This window comes from Emys orbicularis, chromosome 9, assembly GCF_028017835.1.
Source record: "Emys orbicularis isolate rEmyOrb1 chromosome 9, rEmyOrb1.hap1, whole genome shotgun sequence".
Classification (NCBI taxonomy): Eukaryota; Metazoa; Chordata; order Testudines; family Emydidae; genus Emys; species Emys orbicularis.
In genome coordinates this window covers 55789196-55808561 of record NC_088691.1, presented here as the reverse complement: position 1 = coordinate 55808561, position 19366 = coordinate 55789196, and the positions used below count along the sequence as shown (strand labels likewise).

The 19366-nt window shown below is 45.8% G+C and overlaps 1 protein-coding gene across 1 annotated transcript in view; it reads right to left on the bottom strand.

The window, feature by feature from the left end:
• Window positions 1-19366, bottom strand: part of EHHADH (enoyl-CoA hydratase and 3-hydroxyacyl CoA dehydrogenase) — a 45887-nt gene that overhangs the window by 11067 nt on the left and 15454 nt on the right. The window contains exons 4-6 of the mRNA XM_065411218.1: window positions 15834-15945; window positions 14729-14833; window positions 4503-4844 (exon numbers count right to left, since the gene is read on the bottom strand). Coding sequence (XP_065267290.1) covers window positions 4503-4844; window positions 14729-14833; window positions 15834-15945 — 559 coding nt within the window. The remainder of the gene's footprint in view (window positions 1-4502; window positions 4845-14728; window positions 14834-15833; window positions 15946-19366) is intronic.

Genomic DNA, 19366 nt, shown 5'->3' with positions numbered 1-19366 from the left:
TCAGAAATAAGGCCCTGAATCAGTTTAAACTCAGGCTATTTATCCAAAATTCCTTTCTTTGTTGGTCTCTGGAGAATCCAGTTTGAACTAGTATATGCGAGCCTCTCCAGGTGGTGGTACCTCTCTGGAGATGTTGCAATCTGAGTGAATTTGCCTAATGACCCCCATTTGTTCTTAGATCTTGGAGGTGCTGTGGTTACTGTTCCTCATGGAATTACATACAATCCCTCCACCACAAAGATACATAAACTGAATTCAGTAAGATCTCCCAAAGATATTGTAGGACATTGTCATTTCTGTCGCAGTTGTAATATACTTAGACTCCTGTAAGGCATTTGATTTGGTACCCTCACACATTTAGATTAAGAAACTAGAATGATACAAAATCAATATGGCACATTTCAATGGATTAGACTAACTGGCAGGTTAACTGGCAGGTCTCAAAGTGTAATTGTAAATGGGGAAAGATCATCGAGCCGGTGAGTTTCTAGTGAGGACCTGCAGGTATCTGGTTTTGACCATTTTTATCAATGACCTGGAAGAAAACATAAAATCATCACTGATAAAGTTTGAAGATGAAGCATAGATTTGGGGAGTGATAAATAATGAAGAGGACAAATCACTGATACAGATTGATTGGGATTGCTTGGTAAACTGGGCGCAAGCAAACAGTATGTATTTCAATACAGCCAAATGTGAGGACAAACATCTAGGACAGTGGTTCTCAAACTGTGGATCGGGACCCCAAAGTGGGTCATGACTCCGTTTTAATGGGGTCACCAGGGCTGCCATTAGACTTGCTGGGGCCCGGGGCTGAAGCTGAAGCCCCAGCCCTACCACCTATGGCCAAACCCCAAGCCCGGGGCCAAAGCCTGGGCTTCAGGCCTGGGCAGCGGGGAGGTTACAAGCCCCCCCACCTGGGGCTGAAGCCCTTAGCTTTGCCCTCCCCCCCCCACCTGGGGCAGTGGGACTCAGGCTTTGGCCCCCAGTTCGGGGCAGTGAGATTTGGGTGGGCTCAGGCTTCAGTCCTCCCTCCTGGGGTTGTGTAGTAATTTTTGTTGTCAGAACGGGGCCGCGATGCAATGAAGTTTGAGAATCCCTGGTCTAAGAACAAAGAATGTAGGCCATCATTCAGGATGGAGGACTCTTCTTGGGAAGCAGTGACTCTGAAAAAGATTTTGGGGTCATGGTGGATAATCAGCTGAGCATGAGCTCCCAGCATGACACTGTGGCCAAAAGGCCTAATGTGATCCTTGGATGCATAAACCAGAATCTCGAGCAGGAGTACAGAGGTTATTTTACCTCTGAATTTGGCACTGTGGTGACTGCTGATGGAATAGTGCATCCAGTTCTGGTGTCCACAATTTAAGAAGGATGTTGATAAATTAGAGAGGGGTCATGAGAATGATTAAAGGATTAGAAAACATGGCTTACTGTGACAGACTCAAGGAGCTCAATCTGTTTAATTTAACAAAGACAAAGTTAAGCAGTGACCTGATCACAGTCTGTAAGTACACCTCTACCCCGATGTAACGCGACCCGATATAACACGAATTCGGATATAACGCGGTAAAGCAGTGCTCCGGGGGGGCGGGGCTGCATGCTCCAGCGGATCAAAGCAAGTTCGATATAACGCAGTTTTACCTATAACGCGGTAAGATTTTTTGGCTCCCGAGGACAGCGTTATATCGGGGTAGAGGTGTACCTATATGAGGAACAGAAATTTGATAATGGGCTCTTCAATTTAGCAGACAAATATCTAACATGATCCAGTGGTAGGAAGTTGAAGCTCAACGAGTTCTAACTAGAACTAAGGTGCAATTTTTTAAGTGAGGGTAATTAGCCATTGAACAATTTACCAAGGGCTGTAGCGGATTCTCCATCACTGGAATTTTTAAATGGAAATTGGATGATTTTCTAGTAGATGTGCTCTAGGTCAACCACAGCATTTAGACTTGAAGAAGGAGTCACAGTTCAGGGCAACTGCACCAATATTTCCCCTCAGGAGTCCAGTACAGGTACCCAATCTCAGGCTTCTAGCTCCTCAGCTGTTGCCTTTCCTGGGTGGAGACAGGTGTCCCACTCTCTTCTGACTGGGGTATTCCCAGGCTGTACAGTTGCCTGCCTTCACTGTGTTATCCCCAGCACAGTCTGCCCAAACAAACCTGCTTGGTTTCTCTTCAGAGACAGTTAATAGGTGTAGTTACTACAGTTGTTAGGTATCACATACCACTTTCCACGCAAGCCTGCTATGTTCGTAAGGTAACAAGCCTTACAGAGAAAATATATTAAAAACAATAAAAAGAACCTATATGCATGCTAAAAAGCTTATCAGAGTTAACCTCACTCCTAAGATGGGCTCTGGCAAGAGCAGTCCTTCAATATCCCACCCAAGGGGGATTCCTTGTGGTTACAAGTTAATCACAGCTTCAGCTCAGAACAAGCATCCAGCCCTTCCAACCCTACCCTAAGGATTGGGGCCCTGCATGCTTCTGGAGTCCTGTCCATTTGCTGGATCAGGGAGAAGGCCCTGAGCCACTTAAAAACCAGACTATGTATGCAACCCTTTCTTTGTCAGTTGGTCCCTGGAGAAACCAGTTTGAACTAGTATATGTATATCTCTACAGAGGGTAGCTTCAAATGGTTGCTAATGGAGGAAGTACATTAGCATCCCCTTCCCTACTGGAGAAGGTACATACAATGCCACAATAACACATACACTATTATATTTTTGATACAATGTACCCTAAAGGCGTTAACCCTCATTCAATAAGGTTTAACTTAACTCAGTAAAGTTTATCTTAATTCCTGAAAGTTTGTTCAGCATATTTCAGGATACCGTCAGTCTGTCACAGCAGGAATTAACTCAGGGAAGTCCAATGGCCTGTGCTATGCAGGGGGTCAGACTCCATAGATCACAGTGGCCCCTTGTGGCCTTAAAAATCTATTAACCGATGAATTTCCATTAAGGAGTGAGGTTTGCAAATGACTCACTTATCTAAGTGGGATTTATCCCCCAAATAGCAGAGAATCTCAAGTCTAAGCTCTGCTTCCTGTCACCTATTCCTTCTTACAAAAATGCAAAATGGAGCCCTCACATGATAGGACAGATAATATTTACATGAATTCAATCATTTTGCTCAGCAATGAATCACAAGATAGACCCAATAGTGTTCCATGCTGCTTGCATGAATGCCATCTCACCAGTGAAGGACCTCATGACAATTTAATATGAGCTTGTTGAGAGATTAATGTTTGCCAGATTTAAGTACAGTACTTAAAGTCCAAAGATTCATGTAGTAAATGACCATTCAATACATGACATTAATTAACTCAGCAAAACAAATGAGGAAAAGGGACAGTTCAAGAAACACCATCTGTGGCTTCTTCTAGCAGAGATGAGCTTGAAGAGGGCTCCGAGTGCACTGCAGGAAATGAAGATCCTGTATATGATAACCAGACAGGGAAAAGCAGTGGCAACCGGACTGGATATGTCTAAAATTGAAATGGCCACTTTCCCAGTTCTCTATTCTTGTCTAGCCATTTTACACAGAGTGTAGCAATCAACATGCAGAGCAGAAAGGTTGTTGGTGGGGTTTTGTTTTGTTTTTTTTAGATCTGTGCAGTGCATCAAAGGGTTTTATTTAAATTGCACTTATAAAAATTTAATGAAAGCATTATCTTCCGGGGGGTGCAAAATGGCAAGGGTGGATCATGATGAGATGAAAGCTTCTTAAAATGCAGCTGTCAACAAAACATTTTTGTATTAATATATCCCTGACAAACACACACTCACTCTCTCTCTACACACAGACTCACAGATGACAAAACTGGACTAGAAGAAAAAGAATTTCATACAGATCTCTGTTTATAATATGGAATTAAGTAAGCTCTCAGGACAACACTATTTTAAAATGAAATCATCTATATATGAACTGAGTATGAAGCTGTAGTTGAAGTGATATCAGGGTAGCTGGAGGTAGGAGCACACAGAAATGACCTGACACTACAGGATTAAGCCATTTAACCTTATCTCAGTCCTCACTAGCAGAGGTTTATACTGTTACAAGCAGTTAGAACTAACAGGTTTCTTTCCTAGAATATACCAATCTTGTGTGTTCTGTTTTAACTTGGGAGGCTGGAGGAGCTCTGCCTCCATGAGAGCGTGTACCCCTGGAGGGTAAATGCAGAGGCACTGATGCCTCCAGAGGACTCTTCCTCAGGTCTTCCATCAAAGGTAAGGTCTTACTGCAATGAGGCCTTTGGAAGGAGTGGGGAGTAAATTAAGGGGGAAGCTGGGCAGCTTCAGGACTCCAAAGCAGCTCCCAGAACCCCGTTGTAGGAAGTCATTCAAGTTTCCTGGGGCTGCCGTGGTCCCACAAGGTACCCAACATTATTCCATTGTTTCCTTTCCCAGCACTCCTGGGAAAAGCCACACCTCTCCAGTTCATTTAGACTGGCATTTGCCATGCTGGCAAGCATACTGGATCTCACCAACTTACCTATCACAGCTACTTTTCGGATGGGCTGAGCTGAAGTAGTTTTCCAGGAAGCTCCAGAGAGTGTTGTCCACTTCTGTGCTGCTCTCTGTGCGAAGAACACATACTGCAGTGCTTTGGCTTGGCCTGAGGACAACAGGAGGTTAAACAGCTCTCTCTCCTTCCAAATACCCTCTGTGAAGGGTAGCTGCACAGAGGCCTTGACTGCTTGGACACACATCGCTGGAGACAGACACCCCCGGGCCTGCTTTTTCACTTTCACAAGAGCCTCGCTGAGAATGGCATCCATGTTGGGCAGACTTTGAACCAGCTTCAGACTGAGTCTGCGAGAATTTAATGGCTGACCTGAGTGGGAGAGTTGAGAAATATAGTTACATAGGGTTACCATACGTCCGGTTTTTCCCGGACATGTCCGGCTTTTCGGCAATCAAACCCCCGTCCGGGGGGAATTGCCAAAAAGCCGAACATGTCCGGGAAAAATGCCGGCCGGGCACTTCCCCTCCCGCGGCTGCTCTGCTCCTCCCCTGACTCTTCGGCTCTGTTTAAGAGCTGAGCCGCCCGAGCGCTATGGGCTTCAGGCAGCCCCCTTGCCTCCGGACCCCAGCCGCCGGCCGGGCACTTCCCCTCCCGGGCTCCGGCGGCGCAGGGTCCGGAGGCATGGGGGCTGCCCGAAGCCGGTGGCGCTTGGGCAGCTCGGCTCTTAAACAGAGCCGAAGAGTCAGGGGAGGAGCAGAGCCTCCGGCCGCGGCGGCTCTGCTCCTCCCCTGACTCTTCGGCTCTGTTTAAGAGCCGAGCGCTACAGGCTTCGGGCAGCCCCCATGCCTCCGGACCCTGCGCCGCCGGAGCCCGGGAGGGAAGTGCCCGGCCGGGGGCGCAGGGTCCGGAGGCATGGGGGCTGCCCGAAGCCCGAGCGCTACCGGCTTCACGGTTTGCCGGGCAGCCTCCAGACCCTGCGCCCCCGGCTGGGCGCTTCCCCTCCCGGGCTCCGCTGCGCTGGGGAAGCGCCGGCCGGGGGCGCAGGGTCTGGGGGCTGCCCGGCAAACCGTGAAGCCGGTAGCGCTCGGGCAGCCCTTTTCGTGTGGCTGGGAGTGGGAGGGAGGAGGGGGCGGAGTTGGGGCAGGGAAGGGGCGGAGTTGGGGCGGGGCTGGGGGTGGGGAAATGGGCGGGGCCAGGGCCCCATGGAGGGTCCTCTTTTTTTATTTGTTAAATATGGTAACCCTATAGTTACAGAACTGCCAAGCCTACTGTTTTCCTGGTAGACTACAGATTTTTTCCCCTTTCTACATGGAAAGTGAATGCCTTCTGCTGGTTCGGTTGATGCTTGGTGTGTAAAGATTTCACATGACACTGGAGGGTGATTTGTAAAATGTGTAAAACTCTTCTTCCATTTCCTGACTTCTCTCACAATTGCGATTCTCCAAATGCACACTCCCCAGACGTTCCAGCAAGGCAAAATTCCAAGCAAGCACTTCTCCTCAATTTCTCATGCTCACCTATTCAGGAGTATAAACCACCAAGCATGCTATATTCTCTGTCTCCACCTCTCCATTTCTCATACCCCTTTGCTAACATCCGTTTCCAGTGTTGTATTAGAAATTGGTTTGCAATTTACTTTGCTACTCAGACACATCCCAGTCAGGGGTCTGGATCCACAGGGTGTTCATGTGAAAGATTTGGGAATGTCATTTGTTTCTGTATTAATTCTGACCTAACAGCATGAGGGATGTGGGAATGTTCAACAGGATTACACCCTATCAGAGGGCAATAAATGAATAGCCAAGGACAGTTTGTATCTACACACCAGCAAGGGGCTAATCAAAGAGTCACACCAGTGCATGAGTTATTACAAGAGACACTGGTTGCTATGGTGATGGCACAAAGGGATTTTAATTGACCAAAATAAGTTACATTTCAGGCACCCCCTCCAAAAATACAAACCCTGGAGCCACTCTTCAGGTCTTTATTCCATTTTCACTCTCACAAACTCCCTGTGTTCTCAGGGGAAGTTTGCCTGATTAAGGATGGAGAGAAAACTAGAATAAGAACCTCAGGATCCATTCCATTCATGCTACTAAGGACTCACATGATGCTTTACAGCATCACAGCACTGTACAGACCATTAAGTAATTAGCCCTTCCAGCACCCTGAGAGGTAATGCTGGACATCGCCATACTGAACACAACAGAGCAGTTCACAGTAGGTTACCAGGAGGGGGAGGGATAGCTCAGTGGTTTGAGCATTGGCCTTCTAAACCCAGGGTTGTGAGTTTAATCCTTGAGGGGGCCACTTGGGGATCTGGGGCAAAATCAGTACTTGGTCCTGCTAGTGAAGGCAGGGGGCTGGACTCGATGACCTTTCAAGGTCCCTTCCAGTTCTAGGAGATGGGATATCTCCATTAACTACTACTACATATCATCTCAAAGACAGAAGCAGTTACAGACCCACACCTGGCAGTGATCCCCTTGCCTGGTGCCCAGAGAAGCATATTAGTTCTGTGGTCTTCCACTGGAGTTTCTTGGCCCCTGCAGCATTAGCCCAACCAGAGGAGAGCATTTGCTTCAACGATGGCAGATTACTAGAATCTGCCCACCCAGTTCTTCCACTCTCATGGCATCATCTTAGCTATGACAGAATTTGTGCAGCTGCCTTTCTGGCCTGTCAGCCTGAAGAGACAGAAAAGCAGCAGAGTAGTGCCCACTCCATATTAGCTGCTGAAATGCAGAAACACTAGTGGAGCCATAATGGTAGCTGCCTAACTAGCCCATCTCAGCTCCAGTTCTTCTTTCAAGCCAATAGAGCATTTGAGAGAAATACTAGGCATATGATAGATTAATTTCCTGGGTATGAGATAAGTTAGACAGCCAGGAAACAAAGAGCTTTTTTTTTTTTAAAGTTCAAATTTGTTTATTGAAAACTTGTGAAGAATCCAAAAAGAGAAGGAAAAATACCTCCTGTGCTATCAGCTCAGCTTTTCTTCAGAGTATATCTGAAGAAAGATTTCTGACTGAGATTGAACAGATTTTGGTTCAACCTTCCAAAACTGGATGGTTTCATTCTTCTCCAGCTTTATTCTTATTTATTCTCCGTTCCTGAATCTACAATTTTTACCTGCAAATCTGCAGACCTCAATATCAGGCCATATATACAGTGGGTTTTCACCTGCTGCTCAAAATTGTACTTCGGGATTTGTGAGTGGATCTGATAACTGAAAACAACTGATACTGATGAGCCATACTAAGAGATTTTACATAAAATTTCTGTTGATTTGAGAAGGCTCATGGAAAGAGATGCTACCATATGGTATGGGAGACATTCAGCATAGCCCTAAGGTAGTGACTTCACTTGTAGTTAGAAATATTGAGACTAAAGACCAGACAAATAAAGTTCCTTGCACTGTTGACAAAACATGAGCATTTAACACCCTGACAGTGGTGCTGGAACAATTTGTATAGTGGGGCTGCTGAGAACCATTGAACCAAACTGTAAACCCTGTATATAATGGAAACCACTTCAAGCCAGGGGGTGCAGCAGCATCCCCTGCACCTTAGTTCCAGCACCTATGCACCCTGATCAGATTATCATAACGTAACTCCCTACTTAGATTGTAAAATCTTTGGTGTAGGGACCATTTTTTGTTCTGTGTCTGCACAGAACCTAGCACAATGGGGCCTTGACTAGTCCTTGACTGGGGCTCCTAGTTACTATCACAATAAAAATAACTGAAAACGATCAGCACAAAATTACTAACACAATGAGAAATAACCCAAATCCAAACCTGTGAGGGAGAGACCAGCCCAGGCCACCTCTGGCCTGGTAAGGAAAATAAGGGAAACGGGGACAAAGGGCAGCATTGTCAGCCACAGCTACCCGGAGGGCACAAGAACCCTCAGCCAATGAAAACTAAGAAAGATACACGTTACCAGGAGCTATATTCTAGGTGGCACCAATTAGAAGCCAAGGATGTAAAATGTCCCAATCTGTAAAATTTGCAACAACAATAACTATCATGCCATTAAAGTAAGAGAAATAGACGCAGCAGGCAGGTGCCTAAATTCTTGAAAAATTATTCGGCTCCACGTGCAAGACCCAACCCCGCAGTCTGGTTCCAGCACAATGAACTTCCAGACAAGGGACTGAAGACCAGCTGCTAAGATTGGTCCCCACTCCCCAGGCCAGCAGAGACAGGAAGCACATAAAAGGAAGGCAGCAGGGCCAGCTCCAGGCACCAGACGAGAAAGCACGTGCCTGGGGCGGCACATTGTAAGGGGCGGCATTCCGGCCAATCTTGGGGCGGCCAGCCCAGCCCTGAAGGGGCACGGACCCCGACCCGGGGGGGCAGGAACTAGTGATCCCTGCTGCTCATCGTGCCGCTGGGCTCCCCGGGACGCGCCACTCCCCGCCGCCTGCACCAGCCTCCACCTCCCGCGCTGCTCTGAGCCCGGCCTGGCCAAGCCGCCTTTAAAGGAGCGGCTGAGCCAGCACCTCCTGCAGCCCCCGGGCACTGGAAGGAGGGAGAGTTCTGCGGTGGCCCGGTGGGCAGTGGAGGCAGGGAGGGAGGGTTCTGCGGCGGCCCAGCGGGCAGCGGTGGCAGGGACGGTTCTGCGGCGGCCCAGCAGGCAGCGGAGGGGCGGGCCCCACTGATCCCGGCGCCGTTTGCACTGTGCCGAGCCCCGCTGCAATGCCGGCCCCACGCGGAGGTCGCAGACCCCAGCCAGCGCTGCCTGTGTCAGACCCCTTGGAGCCTGCCCGGCCGGGAGAGGCACCCCAAGGCCGGAGGGGGGAGCCCCTCTCGCCCGGCTGCAAGCGGACTGCAGCGCCTGGCTGCCCACGGGCGGAGGGAGCCCTCCTGCAAGCCGCCTTGACCGCCCTCCACGTGCTGTTTTTTTTTTTTTTTTTTTGCTTTGGCAGTCCGGCCGCCTTTTTTTTTTTTTTGCCTGGGGCGGCAAAAAAGCTAGAGCCGGCCCTGGAAGGCAGTGCACCCAATCCATCAGAGGGACAAATGCCATTCCTTGCTCTCAATTGTCCACCTCTGATCAAGCCAGGAGCAACACTAGTTGGCTCAAGAGGGCAGTATGTGGATCCCTCTTTGTCTAGAGCAGTAGGCAGCCACAATAGTGAGCCTCAGAGCGGGATTGAAAAGAGGCAAAGCTATTGGGAATATCCCCAGAGGATGGTTAAGAGATACAGTTGGTTTGTGCCTACCTCCAGTGGTCACCACTGAAGAGTCAGGATCTGCCCAGTTACCCTGCAATCATATCAGTGATACCCATAGGCACCCTTCTACTCAGACAGGAGACACACATCACCACACCTGGCAAATGGGCACTCAGACTTTCCTCATCCTCTTTCCCACCTACAGCCTGATGCCAGGAGGTGCTACTTTGACCCAAATCTGCCTCAGGTTCTGCTTGGCTCCCAGTGTGGCTGGTCTTTGAAGAATATGTGCTTTCCTGCACTGAGAGCAAGCGAATAGCCAAGTGACAGTTGAATGTCAATTGTCTGGTGCCATCCAGTGGACACACTGTATAATGCAGCTCTAAATTAGCAGCCGGGACCTTTATTTAAAAAAATAAAAAATAAAAAAAAACAGCCTCATGAAAGAACATTCCACTTATAAATTACAGCTTGCAGCTCTTCAAGAAATTAACCTCTGTCTATAGTTTTCAATGTAGTCTCTGTTCCTTTCTTATAATGGATATTTTCAGAAGTGAGGACATTTATTTTGGCTGAAAAAGCTAAGGCTTGAAGAATGTTAATTTACCTGACCTGCAGCATATCAGTCTTGATTTTCACTGAATAAGTAAACATGGAGTATTACTTCTGTAGATGGTATCTGTGTATTCTTATCCTTAAATACACAAAACTGTACCTGAGTAAGTGTCCTTCGCTAGGAACATTCCATAACAATTTGTGGATGAAGGATGTTCCTCTAACAGGTGGAGACAGTATAGACAATTCCGTTAAGCACATATTATATTAAACCAAGGAAGCCTTGCACAGTACCAGCCTATTACTATGAAATCTGAAAGACTGAGCTTTAGCCATAACATCTACAGCACTAGCAGACAGCAAAGCTCTGAAGGAAAATAATCTCCAAGTTAACTTTTTGAAATTGATCTTCCATTTACTTGGCTAAGTATCTGACCGAGTATAGAAATTCTAGCAGTGCCACCACAAGTTATTTTACATAAGCAATTATCCAGCTTACATGTGAAAAAAGGTTCTTCACCAGTCCTATCAGAAAGCGTGCCTAGTGCTATATGCAAGGATAATGGACTCAAATCTTGGTATTTCCTATGCAACTTGGTTGTTGGTTCCCATAAGATACACGAGCCAATTAGGAAGCACTCACAGAAATTTGAGCTCATGAGTTCAGCCCAAGTAGCTGAGATGGCTGCATCTTTTTTTAAGGTGTTTGGCATGGATGCTGCTGGTTTGCCATAGTATGACAGAGAAGTATACAAAGATCCATGTCATAAATCTATCCTATGATTTCTCTGTCAGCTCATTCTTTCATCTTGATCAGGGATAATGCAGTTAAATAGTGTACTGACACGTTTTCAGATTTCAGTGTTCTTCAACGAGGCTTGGTGGCAAATCCTCAGAGTAGGTGGGAAATCAGGGCTGACTTTGAAAATGCTGTCTGGGAAAAATGAACAGCTGAAGCAGATACCATGAAAGCTGTAAGGAAAGAGTACATAGCAATTTAAAAAGCCCTGAGCTTATTGCTATAATCCTTGTTTTTTACAGTACTCATGGAGTTAATTCTGTTAGTCACTGAGGATGAAATTGAAGTACGGAAATTTTCTGGTAACGACAGTAGATATGTAAATCCCAAAAGCAAATGACATCAGAGAACAGAATGTTGGATGATTCATCCAGTCCTGAGGTTCTCCTCTGAGGTCATGCTGGCTTTCATCATTCTCAGTCACTGCACAATGCATAACTAACTTGTCACAGAGAAGAAAATAAGCATTCAAATGTCTGGGGGTTTTATCTGATTTCAAATAATATTAAGCTGAAAACCAGAGTATCTAGCAATGTGTCTACCAAAGTTACAGATCTCTGCTATAAACACTGGTATGGACCCTACACAGGGTCATCAACCTGGAGCATACTTCAGAGTGAATCCATTGCTTCTTGGAAAGACATTGCTGAGAAGAGTGATAACTTCTCCAAAAGATAGAGGAGGGACAAACATGGAACTTTCATCTAAAACAGGCAGGTGGGGTTGATGAGCAGAAGTTTCTTTGCCTTGCTTAGAACCAACAGCAAAGTATATTAACACATATCTCTAAGAGCTTTATATTTCCATAGAACTTGGTTGTCTGAACAAAAAAAGAGAGAGGAAGGAGGACTGCTTATGGAAATGATTGATTGTTCCTAAAGATAAAAATTGAAAAACTTAAAAATAACCTGAACACAGTGAGAGGAGAAAGTATCTATTGCAGGAGACCACTTCTGCTAGAGAGCTCTTGGACAAAATGTAGGTGAGAATGCTACAAAACATTGATCTTGAGCAAGAACCCATAAATTAAATAGTGTTAAAAAATGGTGCATACAGTCATCTAGATTTCTACATTCACCCTTTGGACTAAGCTAGCTTTTGTTGGCATAGCTCTTATCACAAGGCCCGAAGGTCCACTAGGAAAGAGGCTGCGGCAGGGCAAAGCGCCTGCAACCTTCTTTGTGCTGGGAAGAGGTGGAAGTGGACAAACACCATTCCAGAAGAAGGTGGGGTGTTGACAGAAAAAGGCATGTGGCCAGGACAGCCAAGGAGCATGCTGACTCAGTGCTTCCCAGCTTGGCTCTCATGTGCAAAGCTCCGGTGGAGTTCACAGAATCATAGGACTGGAAGGGACTGTGAGAGGTCATCTAGTCCAGTCCCCTGCACTCATGGCAGGACTAAGTATTATCTAAAACCATTCCTGACAGGTGTTTGTCTAACCTGCTCTTAAAAATCTCCAATGATGGAGATGTCACAACCTCCCTAGGCAATTTATTCCAGTGCTTAACAACCCTGACAGTTAGGAAGTTTTTCCTAATGTCCAACCTAAACCTCCCTTGCTGCAATTTAAGCCCATTGCTTCTTGTCCTATCCTCAGAGGTTAAGAAAAACAATACAGTATTCTCCCTCCTCCCTGTAACAACCTTTTACATACTTGAAAACTGTTATCATGTCCCCTCTCAGTCTTCTCTTTTCCAGACTAAACAAACCCAATTTTTTCAATCTTCCCTCATAGGTCATGTTTTCTAGACCTTTAATCATTTTTGTTGCTCTTCTCTGGACTTTCTCCAATTTGTCCACATCCTTCCTGAAATGTGGTGCCCAGAGATGGACAATACTCCAGTTGAGGCCTAATCAGCGCGGAGTAGAGTAGAAGAATTACTTCTCGTGTCTTGCTTACAACACTCCTGCTAATACATCCCAGAATGATGTTTGCTTTTTTTGCAACAGCATTACACTGTTGACTCATATTTAGCTTGCGGTCCACTATGATCCCCAGATTCATTTCTGCAGTACTCCTTCCTAGGCAGTCATTTCCCATTTTGTATGTCTGCAACTGATTGTTCCTTCCTAAATGGAGTAATTTGCATTTGTCCTTATTGAATTTCATCCTATTTACTTCAGACTATTTCTCCAGTTTGTCCAGATCATTTTGAATTTTAATCCTATCTCCAAAGCACTTGCAACCCCTCCCACCTTGGTATCATCCACAAACTTAACAAGTGTACTCTCTATGCCATTATCTAAATCATTGATGAAGATATTGAACAGAACCAGACCCAGAACTGCTCCCTGCAGGACCCCATTTGTTATGTCCTTCCAGCATGACTGTGAACCACTGATTACTACTCTCTGGGAATGGTTTTCCAACCAGTTTTGCACCCACCTTATAGTAGCTCTATCTAGGTTGCATTTCTCTAGTTTGTTTATGAGAAGGTCATGTGAGACAGTATCAAAAGCTTTACTAAAGTCAAGATATACCACCTCTATTGCTTCCTCCCTATCCACAAGACTTGTTACCCTGTCAAAGAAAGCTATCAGATTGGGTTGACACGATTTGTTCTTGACAAATCCATGCTGACTGTTACTTATCACCTTATTATCTTCTAGATGTTTGCAAAGTGATTGCTTAATTATTTGCTCTATTATCTTTCTGGGTACAGAAGTTAAGCTGACTGGTCTGTAATTCCCTGGGTTGTCCTTATTTCCCTTTTTATAGATTGGCACTATATTTGCCCTTTTCCAGTCTTCTGGAATGTTTCCCGTCTTCCATGACTTTTCAAAGAGAATCACTAATGGCTCAGATATCTCCTCAGTCAGCTCCTTGGATGCATTTCATCAGGTCCTGGTGAGTGAAGACATCTAATTTGTCTAAGTAATTTTTTAACTTGCTCTTTCCCCATTTTAGTCTCTTCTGATCCTATCTCATTTTCACTTGGATGCTCTCCCCAGAAGAGGCACCAAAGCAGAACAGTGGTGAAAACATTTCTGGAATTTGGCCTAGTGACCTTTAGGTTCTAAATGACCTCTTTATAAGATTGCCATTTCTGGTGTATTTCCCCTCTCCACAGCTCAGTCTCTTCTCAGACAATGGCAAAGTAACAACAGCTTATGGCTAAAGAAATGGAGAAATGGGCATTTAGAGACAGATTTATTGGGTCACTATGCCTGGCTGGGGATTTGCCATTATCAAGAGTTCTTTTAGTGCAGCCAGTATTGATTGTGCAGCCGAGCTGTGCACAGCACCAACAAGCCTGGCTGTCCAAGAATGTATTTTATATGGAAAGTGTGCTTAGTCCTCTTATCAACCCAGAAAACCACCTGGGGAGGAAGCAGTGCTGTTCCTCGGGGGTATGGAAGGGTGTATGTTTAGCATGCATGAGCCATAGGGAATCTTTGTTGCTTTAACTGTATTTGTCCCCATCTCTCTGCCTCATCTGAATTTGTTGAGCGCTTTGACGCTCACCAGTATTTTTGAGTTTTTCAGACATACTTCAGGAAAATAATTGCTCTCTGTTTAAAGCTTGTTTTCTGTGGAATTCAAAACCCAGCAAAGAGGCAGGAGATCGAAACGGTGTTTGGAAAAGAGCAAGGGTGCTCTTTTCACAGCAAGCCTTCTTCCAGTTAGCACCAGCTGTTCTCCTTCTGGCCCACTAACCTGACTAGGCTGAGCTGCTCCTCACCAGTGGGCTCCTTGTCATTATTACACTTCCTCCCTTACCTGACACTTTGTTTGCCAAGTGGATTGCTGCATCAATTGTGTTTTCTTCCACGATTTCGTCAATGATGCCCAGCTTCAGCGCTTCAGCAGCGAGCACACGTTTCCCTGTAATGAAGAAATAAGGTGGCTTCAGCTTCCTGCTGTCAGAGATTTCATTTCATTCCATTTGATAAAACTTCTGTATTTGGCTGGCCTGAGATATGTTCCCAGTTGGGATGCATTAGTCACACCAGACAGGAACATGCACTGCTAACTAAATCATTAATTGGCTTTGCTCTGGAATGGCAAAAGCAGGTGTGCTGAGATAACACAGAATGGGAAAAAACAAAGGGGAGCTAGCAGTAAAAACTGAAGGCTGGGTACATCCTGTTCTGTCAGTTTTCTCCTGTTCTAATTAACTTTGAAGCTGATTATACACCTTATATTTCCCCAGTTGTGCTCTCTCAGCACAGCAGGGTACTGAGGAGCAAAACCCCTTTACATTTAAAATGTCCCACTGTTTTATTACATAAAGGTTTCAGTAATCTAGTGTGTACAGACAAAATGGCAACTCCCTCTTACAAGAAAAAATGGTAATAAAATATCTAGATAGATATACAAAGCCATTCCTTTTGTCCCCCAGTTAGACCACAGCTAATTCCATTCTGCAAGAGATGCATATGTATGAATGCATGCACACATGAATGTACCATATAGTGTCACACATAAGTATGCCTTGGGAGTGTCTGCACACGTTGTGTCTGTGCATTCACACATATATACAGAGTCTATTCTAACATTGCATGCATCCGATGAAGTGGGTATGCTCCAATACGTCTGTTAGTCTATAAGGTGCCAGAGGACTCTTTGCTGCTATTCTAACATTCTGGCTTTGTCTAAACCAGAATTTAAAGGTTAGACTGTGTTAGCTAGCTCAGTCTAACATCTTCAAAAACTCGAGTTAAGACAAGGCAAGTTGTTTTGACTCAACCAGATTAGCATGTGTTAAAATACAATTTGCATTGTCTGACTAGAGTTTTTGAAGATGTTCAGTAGATTGAGCTAGCTAAAATGATCCTGTGTCACATCTTTCCATCCTATTCTAAACAAAGCCAAAGAAATTTACCTGTGGTGATTAGGTCAAGTGCGGCTGGGACCCCAATCAGTCTGGGGAGTCTCTGGGTTCCTCCAGCACCTGGAAGTAGCCCAAGGGTGACCTCTGGAAGACCTACCCAGGCCTAGAGCGGAGTGAAGGTAAACAGAGGGTCTAATTAAAGAAAACAATAATTATATACTATATACAGAAGATGCAAGCACAGCAGAACCACAGTCACACCCCATTCCTTCTAGCAAACTGCTCTGCGGAGCCCCAGAAAGGTGCAAATTGTGTTTTTCAGCAGTTTATAACTCTGCTAAATCTGGATACATTTTAATGGGAAAAGTAAAAGATACCTCCCTGACTCCAAAAACATCACCTGCTAAGTTTCAGGTTTCTGCTTCAAAAGTAGGGACACATTAGAGCTCTTTCAAAGAAATCGTTAAAATAAAGTTCAACATTGGCAAAACTGCCTATTTCCCCCCAACCTAATTCTTGAGAACAGCTGGACCATTTTTGTTGAAACTTAAAAAAAAACAAACCACCATTCACATGATTAAAGTTTAGCAAATTATAAGCAACTGAAATTAGGTGATTATAATGGAAAGTATTTGGTAATATTAACTAGGGGTGTGGCCACCTACTCTGCCTATATTTGTAAACTTTCAAAAGAACTCTAATGCCACAACAGAGTGGTAGAAACTTGAAATTTGGTAGGGATATAAACTTAGGTCACAGATCTGCCTTCAGTAATTTGGTGAACACCTGTGATGATTTGATGAATTATGCAGGTTTAAAAGTGCTGGTTTTTTGCTGGGCACTATTGGCACTCATACATTCATCAGCTGAATGGAAATTCAGGCTTTCAATATTCCATTGGTTTTCTACATGTGTGCATGAAAAATTTGAGTGGCCTTTTGATTTTAATGTGTAGGTACATGTAGAATATGATCTGTGAGATTGTGTATGGGATGAGGCATGGCTCCATCATGGGTAGGTATCCCAGTGTGCCACATGCCATCCTCCAGTGCAGTGCCTTTTGGGAACTTCTTGCAATGTGTTGTGGGATAGAAATGACTCACCTAGGGATCTCTAGGAATTAGGAGTCAAGTTCCCAGCATGCACTGTTCTCCATCCCATCAGGGCCAGCTCCAGGCACCAGCTGAGGAAGCTGGTGCTTGGGGCGGCAGATTGTTCGAGGCGGCGTTCCGCCCAATCCTAGGGCGGCACGGCCGCTTTTTGTTGTTGTTTGTTTTTTGGTTTTGTTTTTTTTGTTCTTGTTCCGCTCCAGCCGCCCTGTAGGGGGCGGCGGCGCGGAGAACCAGAGCGCCCTGCAGGGCAGTCCTCTTCCTTCACTCCCCGCCGACCGGAGCGGAGCCCTCGCGGCAGGCGGCAGGAGGTGGCGCAGCGGGAGGGGCCGCGTGGCAGCGTCCCTGCTGTAGCCCTGGCCGCCCCCTTCTCTCTCTCTCCCGCCCACTCCCGCCTCCTCCCCCTCCCAGCCGGTCCCCCTGCACCCGCGCTCCGGCTGTGCCGCAGGTGGTTTTTTTTTGCTTTGCCGTTCTGGCCGCCCCGTTTTTTTTTTGTTTTTTTTTTGCTTGGGGCGGCCCAAAAGCCAGAGCCGGCCCTGCATCCCATAATGCCATCCATATCCTAAAATGATTGTGCTTTTTTTGTTTCCATAAACCCGCGTGGCCCTTTTTGCTGTCTGCCATCTCTGACAGAAGCCTGGAGCCTGCAGACCTCTGTGCTATTCTCATAAGCACTGCAAATACAGGACACACAATTCTCGTGTATTTGCAAATCCACAGGAACTACTGCAACAATGGGAGACACGGCAATTTCTTGGAGGACAATTTGCTGAGGGACACAGTGAAACAATTCAAGGCTTTTGGTGGCGTTCATGGAGCAGTTGCAGATGGTGGAGTGCTGCTTTTTGGCCTGAGAAACAAGCACTGGCTGGTGAGATTGCATCATAATGCAGGTTTGGGATGATGTGCAGTGGCTGCAGAACTTTCGATTGTGAAAGGCCAAATTTCTGGATTTGTGTGCTGAGCTCGCCGCAGCCCTCCAGTGCATGGACACCAGAATGAGAGCTGCACTGATAGTTGAGAAACGAGTGGCAATCACACTATGGAAGCTTACAATGCTGGATTGCTACTGGTCAGTGGGAAATCATTTTGGAGTTGGAAAATCTACAGCGGGGGCCATTGTCACGCAAGTGTGTAGGGCCATTAACCATTTCCTGCTACGCAGAACTGTGACTCTGGGCAACGTGCGCAGGACATCGTGGATGGATTTGCAGGTTTGGGGTTGCTGAACTGCAGTGGTATGATAGATGGAACACATATCGCTATTTTGGCACCAGCCCACCTGAATACAGAATATATCAACAGAAAGGGCTACTTTTCTATGGTTATGTAAGCATTGGTGGATCATTGGGGATGCTTCACTGATATCAGTGTGGGCTGGTCAGAGAAGATGTATGATACTCGCATCGTTAAGCGCACAGGATGGTTCAGAAAACTGCAAGCAGGGACATTCTTTCCTGACCAGCGAATTACCATTGGTGATGTTGAAATACCAATAGTGATTCTGGGAGACCCAGCCTACTTCTTGCTTCTCTAGCTCTTGAAGCCAGACACCTACTACCTCGACAGCACCAAGGAAAGATTCAACTACCAGCTCAGCAGGTGCAGAACAACGGTTGCATGTGCTTTTGGTAGACTGAAGGGATGCTGACAGTGTTTACTCACATAGCGGCCTCTGATGTCCTGCATAATATCTGTGAGCCAAAAGGGGAAAAGCTGCTGCCAGGGTGGAGGTGGAGCAGCTGTGAGCAGACTTTGAACAGTCAAACACAAGGGCCATTACAAGAGCTCAATGTGGAGCTATACGGTTGAGGAAGGCTTTGAAAGAGCACTTTAACTGTCACTCACAGTAGTGTTCTGTGCTTGTGCGATCTCTGGGCCTGGAGCTTTGGATGCTACTAAGAAATGTCTAGTGCTTGCTGTGCATTTATAACTATTACTGTGTGTTTTACTGAAATCAGGAGTTCTGTGGTGCTGTACATTTACAAGTACAGTATGCTTTGAGTACCATTTCACATTCTGCAATATGTGTTGTGAACAGATAAAGATAGTTTTGTTTAAAAAAATATAGAAATTTATTGAGTGGCAAAAACAGTGCAGAAAGACAATGAGCAAAACACAACAGGCAATGCAATACAAACTTTTAACACAGACTAATAGCATGGAACTTTAAAATTGGAAAAGCAGCAAACATACCTGTCCATTTCAGTGCACAAATGTAGTCCCTTGTGGCTACACATATACCAACTGTGGTTCTCACAGGCCAGTGGATGTGAAGCTGTGGTTTTCCTGGCTGTCCCTAGATGAGAAGTGGTAGGGGCAGGGATGCAGTCTGTGATGCCACATGGTATGTTGGGGGGTGTAGGGAGCTGCTAGCATCGAGTTCTCTAAGGACTGCAAAGGGTGGGGAGTCCAGGACTTTTGGACCTGTAGGTCAACTAAGGTCTGCAGCATTTGGGATGTGCAACATGTCCT